This window comes from Sminthopsis crassicaudata, chromosome X, assembly GCF_048593235.1.
Source record: "Sminthopsis crassicaudata isolate SCR6 chromosome X, ASM4859323v1, whole genome shotgun sequence".
NCBI lineage: Eukaryota > Metazoa > Chordata > Mammalia > Dasyuromorphia > Dasyuridae > Sminthopsis > Sminthopsis crassicaudata.
In genome coordinates this window covers 57,789,652-57,809,893 of record NC_133623.1, presented here as the reverse complement: position 1 = coordinate 57,809,893, position 20,242 = coordinate 57,789,652, and the positions used below count along the sequence as shown (strand labels likewise).

The 20,242-nt window shown below is 40.8% G+C and overlaps 1 protein-coding gene across 5 annotated transcripts in view; it reads left to right on the top strand.

Moving 5' to 3' along the window:
• The window catches only part of GRIA3 (glutamate ionotropic receptor AMPA type subunit 3), a 274,320-nt gene that overhangs the window by 196,347 nt on the left and 57,731 nt on the right, over positions 1 to 20,242 (top strand). For all 5 annotated transcript variants that reach the window (XM_074277576.1, XM_074277577.1, XM_074277575.1 and 2 more), the window contains exons 11-12: positions 2,881 to 3,257; positions 12,939 to 13,137. In XM_074277576.1, the coding sequence (XP_074133677.1) occupies positions 2,881 to 3,257; positions 12,939 to 13,137 (576 nt within the window). The remainder of the gene's footprint in view (positions 1 to 2,880; positions 3,258 to 12,938; positions 13,138 to 20,242) is intronic.

The window sequence follows — 20,242 nt, the reverse complement described above, 5'->3', positions numbered from 1 at the left end:
AGGGGGAATGGGAGTGGGGGTCAGACAGCAGAGCAGGCTGTGAAGGGGCTGGGATGCCAAACTGGGGGTTCGGGACTTGATCCAGTGAGTGGGCTTTAGAGAACCATTTCAGGTTCTTACAAGAGCCCTGCTATTCCCAAGCACGGCCTGCAATAGCAGCTCATAACCAAGTAATAGAATAAGACCGGAGCCAAGTTGACCCTTGCCAATATTCAGGTCCAGTGATATGAAGAGGGCTCTTTGTCCCTGTGGTCTAGACACCCCACCCCCTTCTCCATTCAGCTTGAATGGAGGCCTTTGAAAGAGAGGTTTTTTAATGGCCAGAGCCCAGAGACTAAACATAAAACCCTTTAAGAATTGTGAAGGATCAAAGCAACCAGAGGAGAGAGGTAATATAAGACTCATTATCCCCATTTTTCAGATAAGGAAACTGAGGCTCCCAAAGGATCGTCTGGGATCACCCTCTAAGGAAAGGGCTGTTGTACTCAATAAGCAATTACTCACTGAACTGGGGAGAACTACAGCAACCCGACCCTGGCATGGCCTCAGGATATTTGAATAAAGCCCTGTGTGAGGACCTCTCTTTGTCTGAGGCTGTCTAGGCCAGGATTTCACCTTTCCTATGTCTTAGAGCCTTTTGACATTCTGGGGAGGACCATGGCCCCCTTCTCAGAATAGAGATTTTAACAAAATATTATTGACCCTTTTCAATTAAAAATCCCAGGAAGTTAAAAAATGAAAAAAAAAAAGAAAAAAGAAAAGAAAAGAAAACACATAGGATTAGAAAAGAACCCAAAAGCTAGTGAAAATCCAAATACCGTTTCTTCCCACTCAAGTTCATGGGACTAGAAGTTTTCATGAACTGGGTCCCCTGGGCTACTGGATATTGCAGAGAGTATGACAGGCTTCAACTAAGGAAGACATGGCTTTAACTGTCACTTCAGACATTTACTAATCACCTGAACCCTAGGCCCTCAGTTTCCTCCTCTAACAAATGAGAAATTGAACTCTTTGGGTCCTTTCAACTCTGACATTGTGTAATGTTTTTTGTCCCGTGTTAGCAAAACGTCCTAATACAGAATGAACTCATTTTCCAGTGCGTCATTCTGCCATAGAAATAACCCTTCAGTCTTGGACAGCTCCGGATCTTTTTCACTAGGGCCCAAGCTCTGAGAGGACCTACCAGAAGGGGAAGACTTCCAGGTGGTGGCTAACAACTCTCTGAGCACAGAGAGGTTTTTAGCCAAAGGGTTGACTACTAGGGTATGATTCTAGGGCGTCAAAACAACTTATGAAGCCCTGTCTGAAGGTATGGAAGCGTTGCATTCTCCATCAGTGAAGGTCACATCCACACATTGAAGGCATCAGAGATCCTTGAAGCTCGTCCTTTCAATATTCACATTTCAAAGATTAAATCATAAGCCCCTACAGTAAGCACTTGACATATAGCCTATGATGCCAATCTGATTCCAGCTTTACAGAGGGATTGTAGTTCTAGAGCTGGAAAAGACTCTCTTATTATTACAGAGGAGGAAACTGAGACTTGATACTTGGGACAAGGGGGGTAGGAAAGGACTTGATTGAGATACTTGTCACAGATATTGTCAGAAGTGAAAATCAAATCCTGGTTTTCCTGAGTTCCAAGTCAAGCATTTTGCATTTGGTCTTCCATTGTTCTCATTCAGCATTTCCCTTTTTATCACCAAACATATAATTGTACTTAGAAAATCAATGAACCCTCATACACCTACTGTATATGTGCCATGTGTCTGGTTTGGGGGAGGGAGAGGGGAAAGGAGAAAGGACATGAAGACAAAGATTTAGGCCTTGTCTTCTAGGTGCTTAGAGTTTAGTTGAAGAGCCAAGGCACGAACTCATGAGCCAGCCAACAACAGTTCAGGACTTAAGTAGCAGTCGATACTCTAATTGCTCTTCAAGTTGCTCTATTAATAATTGCCATGTATATCGAAAAGAGATCATAAAGGAGAGAAAGGGTCCCACATGTGCAAAAAAAATGGTGGCAGACCTTTTCATAGTGGCAAGAAACTGGGAACTGAGTGGCTGCCCATCAGTTGGAGAATGGCTGAATAAGTTATGGTATATGAATGGTATATTGTTTTGTAAGAAATGACCAGCAAGATGATTTCAGAAAGGCCTGGAGAGACTTACATAAACTGATGCTGAGTGAAGTGAGTGGAACTAGGAGATCATTGTACAGAAGAAGAACAAGATTATATGAAGATCAATTCTGATGGACGTGGCTCTCTTCAACAATGAGATAATTCAGGCCAATTCCAATGATCTGGTGATGGAGAAAGCCATCTGCATCCAGAGAGAAGACTGTGGGAACTGAAGATGAATCACAACACAGTATTTTTACTTTTTTGTTGTTGTTTGCTTACATTTTGTTTTCTTTCTCATTTTCCCCCTTTTGATCTGATTTTTCTTGTGCAGCAAGATAATTATACAAATATGTATACATATATTAGCTTTAACATGCTTTTACATATACTGGATTACTTGCCATCTAGGGGAGGAGGGGGGGAAAGGGAGGGAAAAATTAAAAAAAAATTTTTTTGCAAGGATCAATGTTGAAAAATTATCCATGTATATGTTCTGAAAATAAAAAGTTGTAATAAAAAAAAGCAAAAAAATTGTCAAAAAGTAGAACCACCGAGTATCAGAGCTAGAAGGACCTTTTTCAGTCCAGCTTCTTCATTTTATAGCAGAAGAATCTGAAAAGGGCACACACCTAGTAAATGGGGGAATTCCACATCGAGTTTCCTAACTGATTTCAAGTCTTTCCACTATACCAAGTTGCCTCTTTTGAATAGCAAGTGACTAATGGAAATGTTGTCATTTGTTTTCTTGATTTTTCAGAGAGCCGATATAGCTGTCGCCCCCCTCACTATAACTCTGGTGCGTGAAGAAGTGATAGACTTTTCCAAGCCCTTCATGAGTCTGGGCATCTCCATTATGATTAAGAAGCCTCAGAAATCAAAGCCAGGAGTGTTCTCTTTCCTCGACCCCTTGGCCTATGAGATCTGGATGTGCATTGTCTTTGCCTACATCGGCGTCAGTGTCGTTCTTTTCCTGGTCAGCAGATTCAGTCCTTATGAATGGCACTTGGAAGATAATAATGAAGAACCTCGGGATCCCCAGAGCCCTCCTGACCCACCTAATGAATTCGGAATATTTAATAGCCTCTGGTTTTCCTTGGGTGCCTTTATGCAGCAAGGATGTGATATTTCTCCAAGGTTTGTTTCTACATCATTCTCATCCCCCTTCTTGCATTTTGTGGTTGGGTACAAGTGCCAGGGTGAACATACTTTATGACTGCCATTTTCTTTCATTTACCACCCCATCCAAGGCAAAGCGTCATCAGACCATTGGCTTGCTATCATCCTTCAAGCAAGTTTTCTGAATGCATTTCTGCCATAATAGCTATTAGTTCTGTATGTTACAGCTAATATACAAACTCTGGTTAACATCAGTATTGACCAGCTAGTCTTACGTTTATCAGAGAAGTCTTAAGTAAAACAGTAAGAGTTTCCTATTGAGACCGACTGAGCGAGGCGTGAGTCAGGATAGTCCTAGATAAACATATGAAAATGGGTGACACTTGTTTTTGGCGCATACCCATTTCTCTTAATGTATCCTCTATCTCTCAGGTACTCTGGACCTTCTGGGTGCTCAGAGCTGCCCTCTACTGTGGTGTTTCATGTTATTAATCTCCAGACAGCCCTTTCCTTCTATCCTTTCCCCCATAAAAACTCACCTTTCTGTCCTTCCATTCCTCTTCAATTAATCATCTAGTTGATAATCAAGCTGAGATCACTAATGTATTTTTAATAGTTTAAAGACTCAGTAAGTTATCTCTCTAGAATACTTGTTCTTTGACAAGGGACTCTTGGAGATAATTCCTTACCCTGAGGAAATTCCCGTCAACTAAACATTAGGAAGTGTCCCTATCTCAGGCTGGTAGGATATCAGACATCTCAATGGTCCAGGGAGGAACTTATTTAGGACTCTTAAAATATAATATGTAACTCAGTATTCATTACATTTCCATGTAAGCTAGCTTTCAGTATTATTCCCATGCCTGCAGTGTTATTACTGCGACTCTAATCTCCTGTAGTGATAAAGACACAATGGGGCAGAGGAGGTGCAAAATTGATCAGCATCCACATTATCGATCAGAGTTTGGACTGAATCATAACAGATATCAGCTAAAGCTAAGTCTTAAGCCCATCGAAGCTGTAAAATGAACACAGTCTTTTAGTTTAGCCAATCCTCAGAGTTACTCTGGCATAGATCATCTGCAATAACCCAAATGACTAATAAAGCCCCCTGAAATGTATCCTGTTAATGGACCTTCCATTGTTTGAAAATCATAGTGACTAGGACTTGACTTCAACACGCCCTCCCTAGCCACAGCTCAGACAGATCTGAGCGACATACGCCTCTCAGTCCCACCACATTCCCCTCCCCGAAATGAGCCACTCTTCATGTCTTTGGCACTTAACAATATATGGCTTTCCATGATTTTCACCTGGGTCTCATTGGTTGGGCAAACTTCCTTTACAAATTTGCATGTGTCTATCTGTCTGCTGCAAATCAAGAAAGTGGAGCTCTTGAATGACCACTAATGAAGGCTACTGGAACACAGCCAGTAACTCTGCGGTGAGATGATAGTGTACACTCATTAAGATTGACGGTTTTAATAGCTTTGCATAAATAAAGCTCTCCAAACTGGATTGATGATCTCCCCGCCATAGTTGAACATGCTTCACACAGGACTCTTTTAAAGGGCCATTTGTTTTAGGTGGATTTCCCCAAATCACTTCAAGAAATATTAACTTTAAAGTAGGCTGGTGACCTAGAACTGGCAAGCCAGGCAGGTTTTGAAAGTTTGGTAGCAATATTTATGGGGTGACACTTAAGTGGCAGAGGAATGGAGCAGGTTATTATCCCCATGGCAAAGACCACATTCTCCTGCAGAGACAAAGATACCAGGGGCGATTGTGAGCAAGCAGCCGTTTTCTTCTTCAGAGTATATAATTATTGTCTTTAGAAGCCCTGTGTTTTCTACTAAGCATGTGATCCTTTCCAGGAACAGAACACACCCACCCTCTCTGGTTTTCACCCACCAAAAAAGAGAGCGTCCTTGGATTTCAAAGAGTTTTTCATACTCCATACAGCTGGGGTCACCTCTGCAAAATGAGTCAGGACTAGCCTTGGCGCCCAAATTCTGCTCTTTGTTCATTTTCTTTTTTTTTTCTGAGGCAATTGGAGTTAAGTGATGGTTATTTGGTTGTTTTCTAACTACTTTAACATATTTTGTTATATCATACATTTGTATATATCCCAGGTCATTGCATGCTTGATACAGAATTGAAAGAGGGAATCCAGAAGGCATCCAGTCCAATACCAGATTTTGAGGGAAAAAAGAGACCTTGGAGGTCGAATCCAACCCACCTCCTTTTAAAGTTAGGGAACTTTAGGACAAAGGAAATTAAGTAACTTGCCCCATCCACTCAGGCTGCCATCTATCATGGTATCCTTCCCCTTTGGGAGTAAGTGCTCACATGTCCAGTACTTGGAGACTTCCACTGGGCTTTTCTCCCAAGAGTCCTAGGAGGAATGTCCATTTTGTAGATAAGAAAACCAAGGCACTGAGAGGCTAAAAGGAGATTCAGAGTCAAAGAGTTAGTAAGTGTCAGAGCTAGAAACTGACTTCAAGTCTCTTGGCTCAGAATCTAGCCTTTCTGCTGCTGTACCAGGCCTCTCAAGGCCCCTAGAAAACAGATGTCTTATTTTGTTTTAAATAGTTGCCATTTGAAACAAGCTTCTTAGTTCAGATTTGTGCATGTGCAATTAACTTTCCCCAAATGTCTTTATACAGCCATGGTCAATTGAGGAATTATGAGACATTTTCTTCCAAAGAATGGAGAGAACTTTGAGTATATGGAACATAAAACCCTAGAATATCATACCATGGAAAAAACCTTAGGACATAGGTTAGAGCCAGGAAGGCCCAGAGAACAGGAAAGAGAACTTAGGCCAGTGGCATTTAACTTAAATAAAGAATAGATTCCTGTAGGCTGCATCTAGAGTGAGAAAACTACAAATTAATATTATCTGTGGTATATCGTATGTATATTTGTTTTGTTAAACATTTTCCAGTGACATTTTAATCTGATTCAGGCAGCACTGGGGAGTTTCCCCCCCCCCTTCAGACCATGAGTTTCCCCCATCCCATCTTAGAACATAGACTGGAGAATGTTAGAACCGAGAGGGAACTTGGAACGGAGAATCTCAGATATAGGAGGGAACTTAGAATTTCAGAGCCGGAAGGGACCAAAGAATAAAGAATGACAAAGCTTCAGGGAAGGACCTTAGAAATGATCTAGTTTAAGTCTTCATTTGACAGAGGAGGAAACTGAGGACTTGAGAGAAGAGTCTTAACTAAGCTTTTACAAGCTGAGAATGCCATCTTCATAGGTCTCACAGGCCCGCCCTGCTTCTCTCCTTCCTTCCTTGCACTTAGATGTTGCCCCCCCCCACTTAGGTTTGCTTTGATGCCCAGTATTTGTGTTCTGGTTTCCCAATCTCTAATGAGCCTGTGCTTTGGTCCGGCCTGTTAACGAACATAAGCCCTGAGGGCATTTCAAATGCTATTGACCATGTGTTCACCCAAATTAACAGGCCAGGAAACAAGCACTGGGGCATCACAAGGAGAGCTGTGGGCATCATTCCACGTCAGCCAGGCTGAACTATTGACAGTGTCCTGAGGGCCTGGAGGATCTGGGCAAATGTTAAGTTTGACACTTTTAACTCCCTTGACTGAACACAGTGAATGAGTTTGTCTATATCAAACTGCAGAGAGAGGCAAAAATCAAAAGGGTAACCTTTATCCAAACACTGAACCTACTTCTACACAAATCAACCCATCCCAGGAATATGAAAGGAGAGATGGGATTCAAATGATTTGTTTCCCCGTCTGTTAAGTGAAAATGTTGAATTAAATGATCCCTAAGGGCCTTTCCAGCTCTAACAGTCTATATAATCCCATAAGCCCTTGCTTTCTCTCTCAGTTTCTGCTTCTGGCAAATGAGATCTGAGATTCCGTGACCTCTGCTGGTCCTTCCAGCTCCATTAGAGCGAGCTCCTCAAGGGTGGAAGCAGTTTTTGCCTTCCTTCTTATGCCTAGCTCTTAGCATAGTGCCTGACACATAGCAGGCCCTTGCTACGTGCTTGTCGACTCAGACAGCCCGTGATCCCATGAGCTTCCCCTCCTTCCCTTTCTAGCCCTCATCCGGCTGTTGTTCCAGCTCTGACATTCAGTTCGGTCACTCCATAACCGAGTCCTAATTTTTCCCGTACCAGCTTGTGAGCAGGGGCTTAGATATAGCCTAACGCTAGTAAAAATTGGGCATTTGAAAAAATCATCCCACCCTTCGCCTTCCATATCTGAAGCATCTCCTCTCTATTTCTTAGCAACAGGCCAAACGAGCATGGTCTCAAGGCCCCAGCCATTGATCCTCTCTCCTCGCCTCGCCCAGTCTTCCTAGCCTTGTGATTGCTCTCACCAGCCCTTAGAATCTCCCCAACCCCGCCAGAAACCCACAGCTTTGTCTTCCTCCCCAGAAGGGATATCTTTGAAGGAGTCTGACAAGCAGACAGACAGAGCTGGCGCAGCCCTGAACAGTAGGAGCAGTCTAGAAGATAGGCGGCCTGCTGTTCCCCACTGCATGGGAAATTCGCCCCCTGCTGGTCATGTGCAGAACTGCCGCAGGGCTAGTTGAGGGTTGACTAGCTGAGATCAAACAGATCCAGCCATGTCTTGGCTGTATTCAGAAGGCTGAGATGGTCCTCGAGTCAGGTACGGCTGACTTCTTGAGACCGGTTAACATCCTCCTTGTTCTTCCCTTTTCTCTAGGCAGTGAAGATGGGCAGGGGGGGAAGCTCTCTCTAGTGACACATAGATTAATGAAGCTCTTAAAAACCTAGAATGTATGCAGAGCAATAAACATAACAATAAAAAACAGTAGGGATGGGGGAGGATGGTTTCTTTCTTTTTTGCTCTCCTTAAACAACATCCTTTCGTCTTCTGATATATGACCAACACCTCTTCTTCCTGCTGCAAATTCACTTTAGGGGAGCCAGGGTAATAAATAGATGATGTAATAGCAACATTTTTATTACAACGATTTCACGAGGTCTATGGCTAAAAGCCAACATTTTCCATCTCAGGGACACAGTTCCTCATTCCCATCAGAGACAGCCATAAGAGCCGATGATTGATTCTGCACGTTTTGGGTTTGGGGTATTTTGTTTTGGCTTTTATCCTCTCCTCAATCGGTCACAGTCGTGGAACAGTGAGCAGTGTGAAAATGGTATATATTTTTGGAAAAAGGAGATTTAAAAGAAAGTAATGGCTGAGAGTCTATGCAAAACAGAAATGAATTTACAATTCGGGCACTTCTTTGTTAGCAAAGTGGAGATTTATATTTATATATATTTTTATGGGAGGAAGGTTAAGGGCCCATCCCTCACTTTTAGCACCCTATCAGAGGTTATAAAATGCATTTTATGATTAACTTGGAAATCATAGTTTCTTGGGCTCAACAGATAACAAGTACAGTGTTTGTTATTGGCTCAATCTTCCAGAATTTTTGGTTTGGCTGCCTCTCATTTCTCTTGCTTCTAATTTGCTTTAACTTCCTGCTACCACAGTCCTCCCAAGAATGATTCACTGATTAGAATGCCCCATCGCTTGTGCAGGAAGCGCCGTTATTGGGAAGCCATTTCATTATAGTAAGCTCAAGCTCTGTCTCACGCACGAAAACTTGGTCTGAAATGAACATTAAGCAACATGCCAATTTAGTAAAGGGGAGGAATGACATTTTGAAAGGTGACAGGCCTTTTAGCTCAACTCTGTAGTTTTGTCTGCTTTTAATAGAGCCTTTGTCAAAAGTGACAGGGCTCACCCATCAGTGTCGTTTTTGTCAAGCTATGGCTGCCATCTGAGATGTGGTCATAATCATTTACAATGAGGAAAGTAACTTAACATGCAAATGGATCTGCAGCACATTTCTCTCAAAGGAGTTGAACTCCCACCCCCCCCCACCTCTCCCTCCAGGGAACTGATAGCCCTTTATAAGTGGATAGGGAGAGTGGAGTAAGAATGTCAAAAAAAGGAGTTCTTTCCAGAGCTACTTGGGTGGAGGGGGGATGTGGAAACTACAACTTCTAAATCTGATATAGATTCCAAATGAGAGACATTTTCAATATGAAATTAAAGTCAATAGCCTAGTAGACATAGGTACTGTGACTACCCTAGTGGCCACTAATGGACTGGATTTTTTTTTTTGGGGGGGATTATATCGGCTCCTTGGTCTCTCTGCCTTGAAGTCCAATGTAAACAAGGAATTTGTCATTATTGTTTTAACTTCCTGCTACCTGTAATTATTGCTGTAGTTTTGGTATGTAGGGACCCTCATATGTAAAGAAATGGAGAAAAAAATGTCCTCATAATTGCCAAATTCAGTAGCCATTCATGGCCACTTTGGTGACCATTTCCCATGGGATTTGGATGTTTTCCTTGATCATTTGGATTGACCATCTCCAAATCAGCTGTGGAACTGACCCAAAGAGCCATACATATCCCTGCTTTGACAAGTAGACCATTCAGAACCACCTGTAAGTTTGCACCCTGGTTCCCAGGGGCAGAATGTTCATCATTTTGCATCTCATTGTAACCCCTCAAGGCCTCCTAAAATTATCTACCCCTGAGACTGTCAAAGCCCATTCTTCCCAATGACTATCTCTCCCCTCCTGTCAGAAAGAAAAGGCCATTTTCCCTTCTTAGGGTGACTTTGGCTCTTCCTGTACCTTTAAGTGAATTTTCAGTGTGAATAAAAAATGGCATCTTCCAGAAATCACTCACCATTCCCATTTCTCTCCTCTTAGAACCACAAAGGAGAGATATTTTCTTGCTGATTAACAAAGCGAAGCTACTTACAGGGATTAATCCCTTATACACTAATAATTGTTTCCAAAGTCACCCAGATCAGTCAGAAACTAATTAAATGCACACATCATCCTCCCCACCTCCCCCCAAAAAGGAGAAACAACTTATAGAAGGTCCAGCTTTATAAAAGAAACATTCTGTGTATTTTTGGGGTCCAGAAGTAGAACATTCATCTCTGACTCATCCAGATGTTTTTCTTTCCTGCAAGGGAAATGTTCGCTGACTGCAACCCTGAGAGAGAATAATTATTAGTTAGCAAAAACCTGTTAGCAAAGTGGCTTTTCATGTTGGAGGGGCTTGAAGTGTTTGTGTTCAGGAAAGAATTAAATATATAATCCATTTTATATAGTCTGAGAACAAAGCTGAGCAGCAGGAATAGAGGTCTTAAAAATGGAGTGGGTTTTGAAACCATGATTCAGTCCTAAGATGGATCTATCCATCCAATATGGGCCCTACTCTCACAGGTACAGAGAGATCTCAACCTTTTCAAACCTTCTCATTTCCTATGGGTCTCTCTCCCATTTCTGAAGGAGGTGTGGACTTTTGATTTCATCGGTATAAGGAACTGCTGGGTGGTAAACTACAACCACCAAAGAAGGTTAACAATCATCCTCAATTTAGAGTTCTTGAATGTCACTCGGGACCTTAAGAGGTTAAGTGACTTGGCCAGGATCCCATAGAAGAAGGTCTTGAGCCCAGGTTTTCCCTGACTTCACAATCAGTCTCCTACCTTCTATACTATGGTTCTAGTTATAGATTCTTGTAGTCTTCCATGGAAGGTCTTCCCAAACTTTTAGAGACATTAGGCAATAAACATTTCTTAGGCACCTACTATGTGCCAGGCACTCTGCTAAGGCCTGGGGATACAAATATAAAAAGAAAGATGTTCCCTGGCCTCAAGAAGCTTACAATCTACTGGAGGAAAACAAAATACAAAAATTCAAAATGTGGGGGAGCATGGTGGAGAATCAATCAGAGATGTCCCAAAGTAGTGTTGCCAGATGAAAAATGAAGAGATGTTTAAGTTGAATTCTCTCCTTAAATGGAGGTTTGGGGTTCATGGTCCCACCCTCTAATCAGAGCAACAGAGAATCATAAAGTAGTCAAGTACCAAGGCTGAGATCAGCTAAATTGGCAGTGTCAAACTCAAATAGAAACAGGAGCTTTGAAGTCATATAGAAGGATTCCTATAGGCTGCATGTTGACTTAGTTTTGAAATATATTATTTATGTTATTGCATTTTATTGATCTTTTAAATCTTTCTCAATTACATTTTAATCTGGTACAGGCCTCTCTTGGGAATGTTGGATCCCACATGCCCATGGATCATGTGCTTAACACCTCTAAGCTAAAGGACCTTAAAGATAATTTAGTCGAACCCTTTCATTTTACAGATGAGGAAAACCAAGACCCAGATTGTGAAAGAGATTGGCCAAATGTAGCAAGTATAAAAGGTGTTTGTTATTCAAATCTAGAACATCTAAATTTCTTTCAACTACTCCATGTCCTTCCCACGAGTCTTTTCTTGAACTTTATTACAATTCATCCACTTGCTGTACTTTTTTTAGTCAAGGGATCAACCTGTCTTCTATGATAGAGCTTTATCGTCCCTCTTCCTCATGACAACCTTTCAAATAGTTGAACACACTTATGCCCTCCCCCAGCCCCCACCCCCTGCTCCAGATCTTCTCTAAGTTTCACATCCCCATGTATGGAGTGACATCCAGTTTCCACATCATCCTAGTTGTACAGTCACATTTTACAGGGGCCTTCTAGAGATAGTGACAGCTCAAAGACAGCACTCTAATGGTAATAGATCTTCAATCATGTTCCAGGGCAGGTCAGTGGAGGAGATTTGGGGAGATATCACCATTCATTATAGAATTTGCTATAATTCAAATGCTTAGTTTTCTCTAAGTGAGAACTGCCCATTAACTATGGCTTAATTTGTAATTGGTTTGTTATTCAGGCCCCAAAACAGCAATACAATGAATTGAATTGGAAAGCCCATAATTGTCTAGAATTGGTGTTCAGACTTGATAAAAGGAGATCTTTATTCTCTGTGGTGACCTGTGTCAGAGATAAAGTCCCACCAGCTATTTATTTCAAGAAAAAGAAATGCATATAGTTTTCAAGTTCATTTCTCCATATATAACTATTCTTTCAACGGAAAGACTGAACTTTAGTACTATTAAATTTCTTCCCTAGGCTCTCTACCATGGACAATAATTTCACTCAGATGTTACCGTTCTTCTCGGAGTGGAAAAGGCTGTTACTTCTTTCTTTTCCCCTGCCTCAATTTCTCCTTAAAAGATCATAGTGAAATCCAGAGCTGGAGAGGTCAGAAGTCATCTAGTCCATATACCCTTCATTTTATGGAGGAAATGGAGGCCCGGGGAAAGGAAGCAACTTGCTCACAATCACAATAGAATCTTCCATCTAGAGCTGGAAGGCTCAAACTCCTATATTTCACAGATGAGGAAACTGAGGCCCCAAAAGGTTAAGAGGTTAAGTTGCCTTAGATCACACAGTAAATTAGTGCCTGAGATGGGAAATAAAACCAAGTTTCCTGATTCCAAATCCAGCCCCCAATCCTGTAGACCAAAAGGGCTTTTCCCCTTAGGCATGGCAGACAATGGAATGGTCACTAGCCATGGTACCATGACTGGGGACAAACAGAATAGGCAGGAAAGGCTTTCCTAAATAAAAAACAAACCCTTGTATTTGTTGTCCGAAATAAGCATCCATTCTAGCATCATGCTATTTCAGGCAAAGGCTTTCTCACATGTGTACACTTACCTCACCTGCCTTCTTTGATGAATTGAAATTGGATTAACCATAAGTAATTCCATAGATTTATCAGCCCCTTTGGGTGGGCTTTGTTGGGGCTTTTATTTTGCAGATCTCTCTCGGGCAGAATTGTTGGAGGAGTTTGGTGGTTCTTTACCCTCATCATCATCTCTTCCTACACCGCCAACCTCGCTGCCTTCCTAACTGTGGAGAGGATGGTGTCGCCCATAGAGAGTGCGGAGGATCTGGCCAAGCAGACTGAGATTGCTTATGGAACCCTGGACTCGGGCTCGACCAAAGAATTCTTCCGAGTAAGTGACCTTTCAGATGACCTTAGATCTGCTTCTTCTGGTTTTTGTTGTTATATTCAAATACTTGAATTGTCATTTTTTAAAATATGTGGAATTTCCAAGGGGAAAGAAACAAAGGAAAGAAAAAAGGCATGAGACTGGTCTTTGAAGTAACAGTGTTTTCCTAGGACCTAGAGTTCTGACCTTTAAGTAGGACGAATCCCAACTGGTGCCTCGGTGCATTCTATTTTTCACTGTTAAAATACCACAGTTATGTTGCTACAGGAATCTGAGTCAGTCACTGAGAGGTTACAGGAAAGCAAGTTATTCCTAGTTGGAAGTGTATTTTCTTTTCAAATAGATGTTCCTTTGAAATGGCCTGAATATTCAGATGTAGACATAGATATTGGAATAGATATAGACATAGATACAGAGATAGTTGTGTTTTTTTAAAAGTCGTTCTGTGATTTCACTGGTTTAAGAAATTCCCAGGGTGAAAACATCTTCTCCTATGCTATCAACAATACTAATAAAACTCAGTCTTCTGACCTGTCCTCCTTGAGGACTCAGCCTTGATGCTAGTACCAGTGAAAGAAGAAATGGCCCTTAGGTCCCAGGAATTCACATAGGAGTATACTTTCTCTCAATTATAGAATTTGTATTGTTTCAGGTATTATCACAGCTTATTATAGCTAAGACAGAAATGGAGCTTGAACTTAAGTATATATATATATATATATATATATATATATATATATATATATATATATATATATATATATATGATCTTATTTGTACAATTTGCATATTGTCTCCCCATTAAATAGCTAAGAGTTTATTTTTTCAGGTATTATCACAGCTTATTATATCTGAGACAGAAATGAAACTTGAACTTAAATATGTATCTGAGATCTTATTTATACACATGTATTTGCATATTGTCTCCCCATTAGATAGCTAAGTGTTTGTATTGTTTCAGGTATTATTATATCTTATTATATCTAAAACAGAAGTGGAATTTGAAATTAAATATATATCTGAGATCTTATTTGTACACATTTATTTGCAAATTGTCTCTCCATTAGATAGCTAAGTGTTTTTTCAGGTATTATCACAGCTTATTATATCTAAGACAGAAATGGAACTTGAACTTAGATAAAACTATATCTGTACACCTTTATTTGCATATCATCTCCCTGTTAGATAGCTAAGTGGATGGAGTGACGGGCTTAAAATTAGGAAGACGTGAGTTCAAATCCAGTCTCAGACACGGCTTGTGTGACCCTAAGTAAAATCACTTAACCTCTATCTACTTCAGTTTCCATAACTGTAAAATGAGGATTATAATAGTACCTACCCCACTAGTTTGTTGTAAGGATGAATGAGACAAAATTTGCAAAGCACTTAGCACAGCAAAGGTGCTTAATAAATGCTTATTCTTCTCCCTCCTTCTAGAATATGAATTCCTTGAAAGTGGAGGCTGTTGCTTTTTCCTTTTCATTGTATCCTTACCCCTCAGTACAGTTCCTAGCACATAATAAATTCTTAATAAATGCTTTTTTAACTGGCTGAGATATAAATGCAGCTACTTGTAGATGATATATGTTTCTCCTTAATACTCCAAGGCAATTTTTCAAATTGTCTCTCAGTTTGTATATATATATATTATTTGGAAGAATATTTGTATTTGATCCTGGGAAGAGACGTTCTTCACTGGGTGTAAGACCCCAACTTTAGTAGAAGAAGCAGAATGTCCCATAGAAAAGAGATGCAAAGAGCTATCATCTATGCCCTTACCAGAATTGACAGAGAGGAGGAGGTGACAGCTGGGCAAGATGGTGGAGGGACCATTTACTTTGATTTTCACTGCAGTCATCTTTGTCATTGGGTAATTGGACCAGACAGAATGATGTCAAGGGAGATGGCTTGTCTTGAGTCATGCTCAGGTGATCGGAGAAGAAAAGCATGTTTGTCTAGGAGGTGGGTCATGAACTTAATTGTCACTCTATAGCATGAGATCCAGAGGACCCTAGGACTGAGACCTAAAAGGCAGACCCCTTAGAAATTGCTCTGAGCATGGCACATTAGATAAGGAAAGACATCTGGCAAAAAAAAAATAATAATAAGTCATCCTCTCTCGTAGTGCAGGAATTAGGCCCCCTGATGGCAATAATAATCAGAACTGACATTTATATAAGCTTTAAGGTTTGCAGTGCACTTTACCAACATCATCTCATTTGGATCCCAGAAAAAGGGTCCAACTGCTTGTTTTGATGTTGGCCATCCAAAGTAAATCGACATTGGGATTAAAGCAACCCACATTATTAAATCAAGTAGAAGTGCATTCTTAAACAAAGTTTGTCCAATTGCTGAATGGGAAATACAAAGAGGGGAAGCATGTTTCTTGAATTTATAACAATGCACTTTTAAGAAGACAGCCTTTATTCAAATACTTATTCAATTACTTATACAAGCACCTCACCAGTTAACATTGGGCAAATTAGAATCTTACACATGGGGTTTCTAATGTCAGCTCCGTCAAGCTCTGTAATATTGAACAAGTCCCTTTCCCTCTCTAGGCTTCTATTTTCTTCTCGATAAAATGAGGGGATTGAACTAAATGATCTTTAAGGTCCCTAACAGATCTAAATCCTATGAACCCATAAATTAAAGGTATTTTATGGAGTCCTCAATTTTTCCCTCTAAAAAATGAGCAGTGTTGCCCTAAAAGAGCTCTAAGACTCCTCCTGGAGGTAAGAGTTTATATCTCTGAGTCTGAGCTTTCTAATTGATCTCCAGGAGCTGAGGAAAGAAAAAAATATCCAGTCCATTCTTTTCTGTGTATCTAAGCTGGCCTCCAGTCCCCTCTCTTCCACCCCTACCACCAGAAATGTGGGATGATCAAGCCATCCTTTGGGAACAGTACCATTCTAGCCCTTTCCCAATTTGTAAATCTGAGAACTATAGAAATTAGAACTTGATAGAGCCTGAGAAACACCAGAGTCCCAAACAACTCCAGCCAAAAAAAAACCCCTTTTATCTGTCATATCTATTATATCCATCTGAAAATGAGTATCTTTGTCTAAATAGTCACCTAAAAGCTTTAATATTTGCTCTGTGCAGGCATAGATCAGACCACAAATGTCTGACAGACACAGAACTATGGGATTTAGAGCCAAAATGGTCTGGTCCTTTTATTTTACAGATGGGTAAACTGAGGCCCCATGAGGGGAAGTGACTTGCTCAAAATCACACAGATCTCATGTAGCTGAGAAGCAACATGATGTAGTTTACTAATTTATAACATGAAACCATTGAATAAAATGGCCACTAAGGTCCCTTTGATGAGAACTAGATAAGGAGTACCTAAATGAAATTAGGTTTAATTGAGGTCTAGTGGCAGATTCAGGGTACAGGGAGTCAAATAGAGCTACCCTGCAACTCCTTTGGATTCGGCACAAGGATACAGAGTTAAATGAGGTCTACTATGGGCGCAAGAATTCTCTGTAAAGGAATTTACAGACCCAAAAACCTAGATTGATAAAAGGGGTTTGTTGTGGGGTTTGGAAGTAAAGTTTAGTTAGTAAAGTTGAGGGTAGAGATAAAAGGGCCCCAGAACCACAGGTCCAGTGGGCAGAAATCCTTGACATGGCCAGTGTAAGGATGCCATGTTTGGGATCTCTGCAAAGAGTGGACTCCAGTTTGGCCCTTTTTATAATAGGGAAATTTTGGATAATCTGAAGGGGCCCATGGGTGGAGTCCCAGGTTAGCTTCTGGCTTGAGTTCCAGCCAGGGTTAGAATTTGAATAGAATTCAATGGGGTTTAAATAAGGAGGAAACTGTGTTTGGAGTGAGGTCCTTTCCCTGAGACAGAGTCCAAGGAGATTTAAAATCTCCTTGCGTTGAGTTTTGGGGTTTCCTCATCACGTTCTAGTTCTAGATCTATGCTGTTCCATGTGAGCAGCCTGGAAGAACCCAAGAGGCAGTTTGGTATGACATATAGAGTGCTAGATTTTGAAACAAGAGGATCTGGGTTCAAATCCTATCTTAGCTATTTACTGGGTTTGTGACTCAAGCAAGTACTTCCCCACCCTTGACTTCTGTTACCTCTATGAAAGGGGGTTGAGAGGCCAATAGGCATTCACCAAGTTGGAACTGTTCTGAAACCCAGATTAGAGAAGGAGGGGAAGACTGGAGGTAATGGAAGTGAAAGCCACTGTTCTCTATCCTAAAGGTGAACTTTTTCTTTTGAACAATTCATCATACATATATTATTTATTAAAATAGCATTTTGCATAGCCTTTTATGTTTTTAATTTTTATTTATTTATTCATTCACCCATCCAGTCATTTGTTCATTTATCTATTTATTTATTTGTTTGTTTGTTTGTTTGCAAAGCATATGCATGGGTAAATTTTTCCAACATTTATTCTTGCAAAATCTTTTGTTCCAAATTTTCCCCACCTTCCCCTCACCCCCACCCCTAGCAGGCAGGTAGTCTAATATATTGAAATATGTGTTAAATCCAATATATGTATACATATTTATTATATAGCCTTTTAACACTTGCAAAATGATTTACAAATATTATTTGATCCTCACAACAACACTGGGAGGTGGGTCGCATAGCTAGTCTGAGGTTAGGATGGAACTCAGGACTTCCTGACTCTATTCACTTTGTCCCTTAGCTTCCCTTAAAGAGCCCACTCTAAGCCAGACACTAGACAAAACAGTCTCTACACTAGTCTAGGAGCTTATATGTATTGGGGGAAGAGAAAGGGAAGTGAGAAGGGAAATTTCTAGAAAGATCATCTGGGGAATCAAAATAGACATGCTGTTCGAAGTGGCCCCTGAGCTGTGCTTTGAAGGAAATGAGGGATTCTGAGACAGAAATAAAGAAAAAAGATATTCCAAGCATGGCAAATAGACTGAAGGAGACACAATGGTGTATTTAAAGAATAGTGAGAAGACCAGTTTCTTACTAATAACATTTCTCTAATATATACATAGATACAGACATATAGGTGTGATGTTATATAATAATATAATATGTGTGTGTGGTTTTCAAAGCACTTTATATGAATGATCTCATTTGATTCACCAAATGATCTTGAATAAATCACTTCACTTTCCCGAGCCTCAACATCCCCATATGGAAAATGAAGGGCTTAAGTTTGCTGGCCTTTGAGATTGCTCTTAGCTCTAGGTCATGAATGCATGTCTACATGTCTCTACATATATTCTATCTAGAATTTCTATAACACTTGAAAGTTTACAAAACCTTTTACATATAGAGTGTCTCGTTTGCTTTTTGCAACAATCCTATGAGGTAGATGCTATTATATATACCCATTTTACAGATGAGAGAACTAAGGCTAATCAAGATTAAGTGACTTGATCAGGCTCACACAGCAAGTATTAGTGTCTGGTAGAATTTTAATCTAGGTCTCTGTTCTTTCACTCTCTTTGACCCTGTGTCTCCGTTCCTCTTATAAAATCTTAGTGAAACCTAGAAGATGTATTTTGCTTCCACCCCCTCCCTCCTTACCATGGCCCACCTCTATATTTTTCCCTCTAGAGAGAGATCATTTTAGGGGTATGACTTAAATTAAAAATCCATCAAAGAGGTTTTATTTGAACTTGTTTTGCCTTGGGAGAGGCAAGAAGAAAAAATGTGAAGGAGAGAGAAAGAGGAGAGAAGAGGGAAAAAGAATAAGAAAATGAGAGGAGAAAGAGACAAGGGGAAAAAAAGGAGGTGAGGGAGAGAGAAAAGAGAGGAAGAGCAAGAAGGTTAAAGAAAGGGTGACAAAGAAGAGACACAGAAGGTGAGGAAGTGAAAAAAAGGGGAGGTGAGAGAAAGTTCTCTTCTTTCCTCAGTTTCTTCTTGTAGCACACACTCACCTACAAGTGCATACCCACCCCTAGGTACACACAGTTACCTACAGGTATATACATAAATACACACACACTCACATACAGGTGCACATGCCCACAGGTGTGCACACACCCACATGCTGCCACCATGAGCTGGCGTTCTGAGACCCCATGTGCCTTACTTGGACACACCTTTCAAGACCACCTCAAAACTCCCAAGGACATAGGGGGTCCCAGAGCTGTCAACCACCATATGAAATCCATTAGCTTATCTTACAGAGTTTTTATGCTAACCTACTTGTTCAAGTGAGCATTTCACAGCCCAGAAACCTCAAGTCTAGTCAAGCCTTCCTGACCACAGCCAGAGGCTGCCAGCTCTCCAGGGCATCATCAGGGCACTTAAGATCAGCTAGGACTCGCTGTTCTTGAAACGATTGGAAACCTGGGGCCATAGCCTGAGGGAGCTCACCTCCCAGGATTTCACATCCTTTCCTTATCTGGCAAAGTCAAATAATATATTAGCTTTCTGGCTGGAGGGGCGAGGCCCATCTGTTCAAGCAAGCTTGTGCTATATTCACTGGGTGGGCAAAGCCGGTTCATTATTGGAAGATCTCCTTCATTGCTGGCTTGAGTCCTGAAAACCTTGGCCATAAGGTTTATAGTACAACTTCAATTAACTGGAACCTCTGCGTTCCATTGAATCTAAGAATGGTAAGCTAGGTCTTTTGAATTCATTCTCCCCTACCCTGCAAAATATATTATTGGCCCAAGGTCAACATAGCTGGCTAGTAATGGAATTTGAATTAGTACCAAATCTCCCTAGTTTCAAATCCCACCTCAGATACTAAGTAGCTATGTGACTCTGGAAATGTCATTTCTCCAGCCTCAATTTCCACATCTGTGTGTACATGTATGGCTGCAAGATCCCTTCTAAATTTATGAGCTCATCCCTTTTAATCCAGAGTGGGTTTTTTCCCCATCATACTATTCTTCTCAGATTACCAGAGCTCTCAATAAAGTTAGAATTTTTAAAAACCTTCTCGGGCAGCTAGGTGGTGCAGTGGATAGAGTACCAGTCCTGAAGTCAGGAGGACCTGAGTTCAAATCTGGTCTCAAGACATTTAACACTTCCTAGCTGTGTGACCATCCTGGGCAAGTCACTTAACCACAATTGCTTCAGCAAAAAAAAAAAAAAAAAAATGCGCTCAGGAAAAAGAGGCAAATTACAAGAAAATAAGACATTTTGTTAATG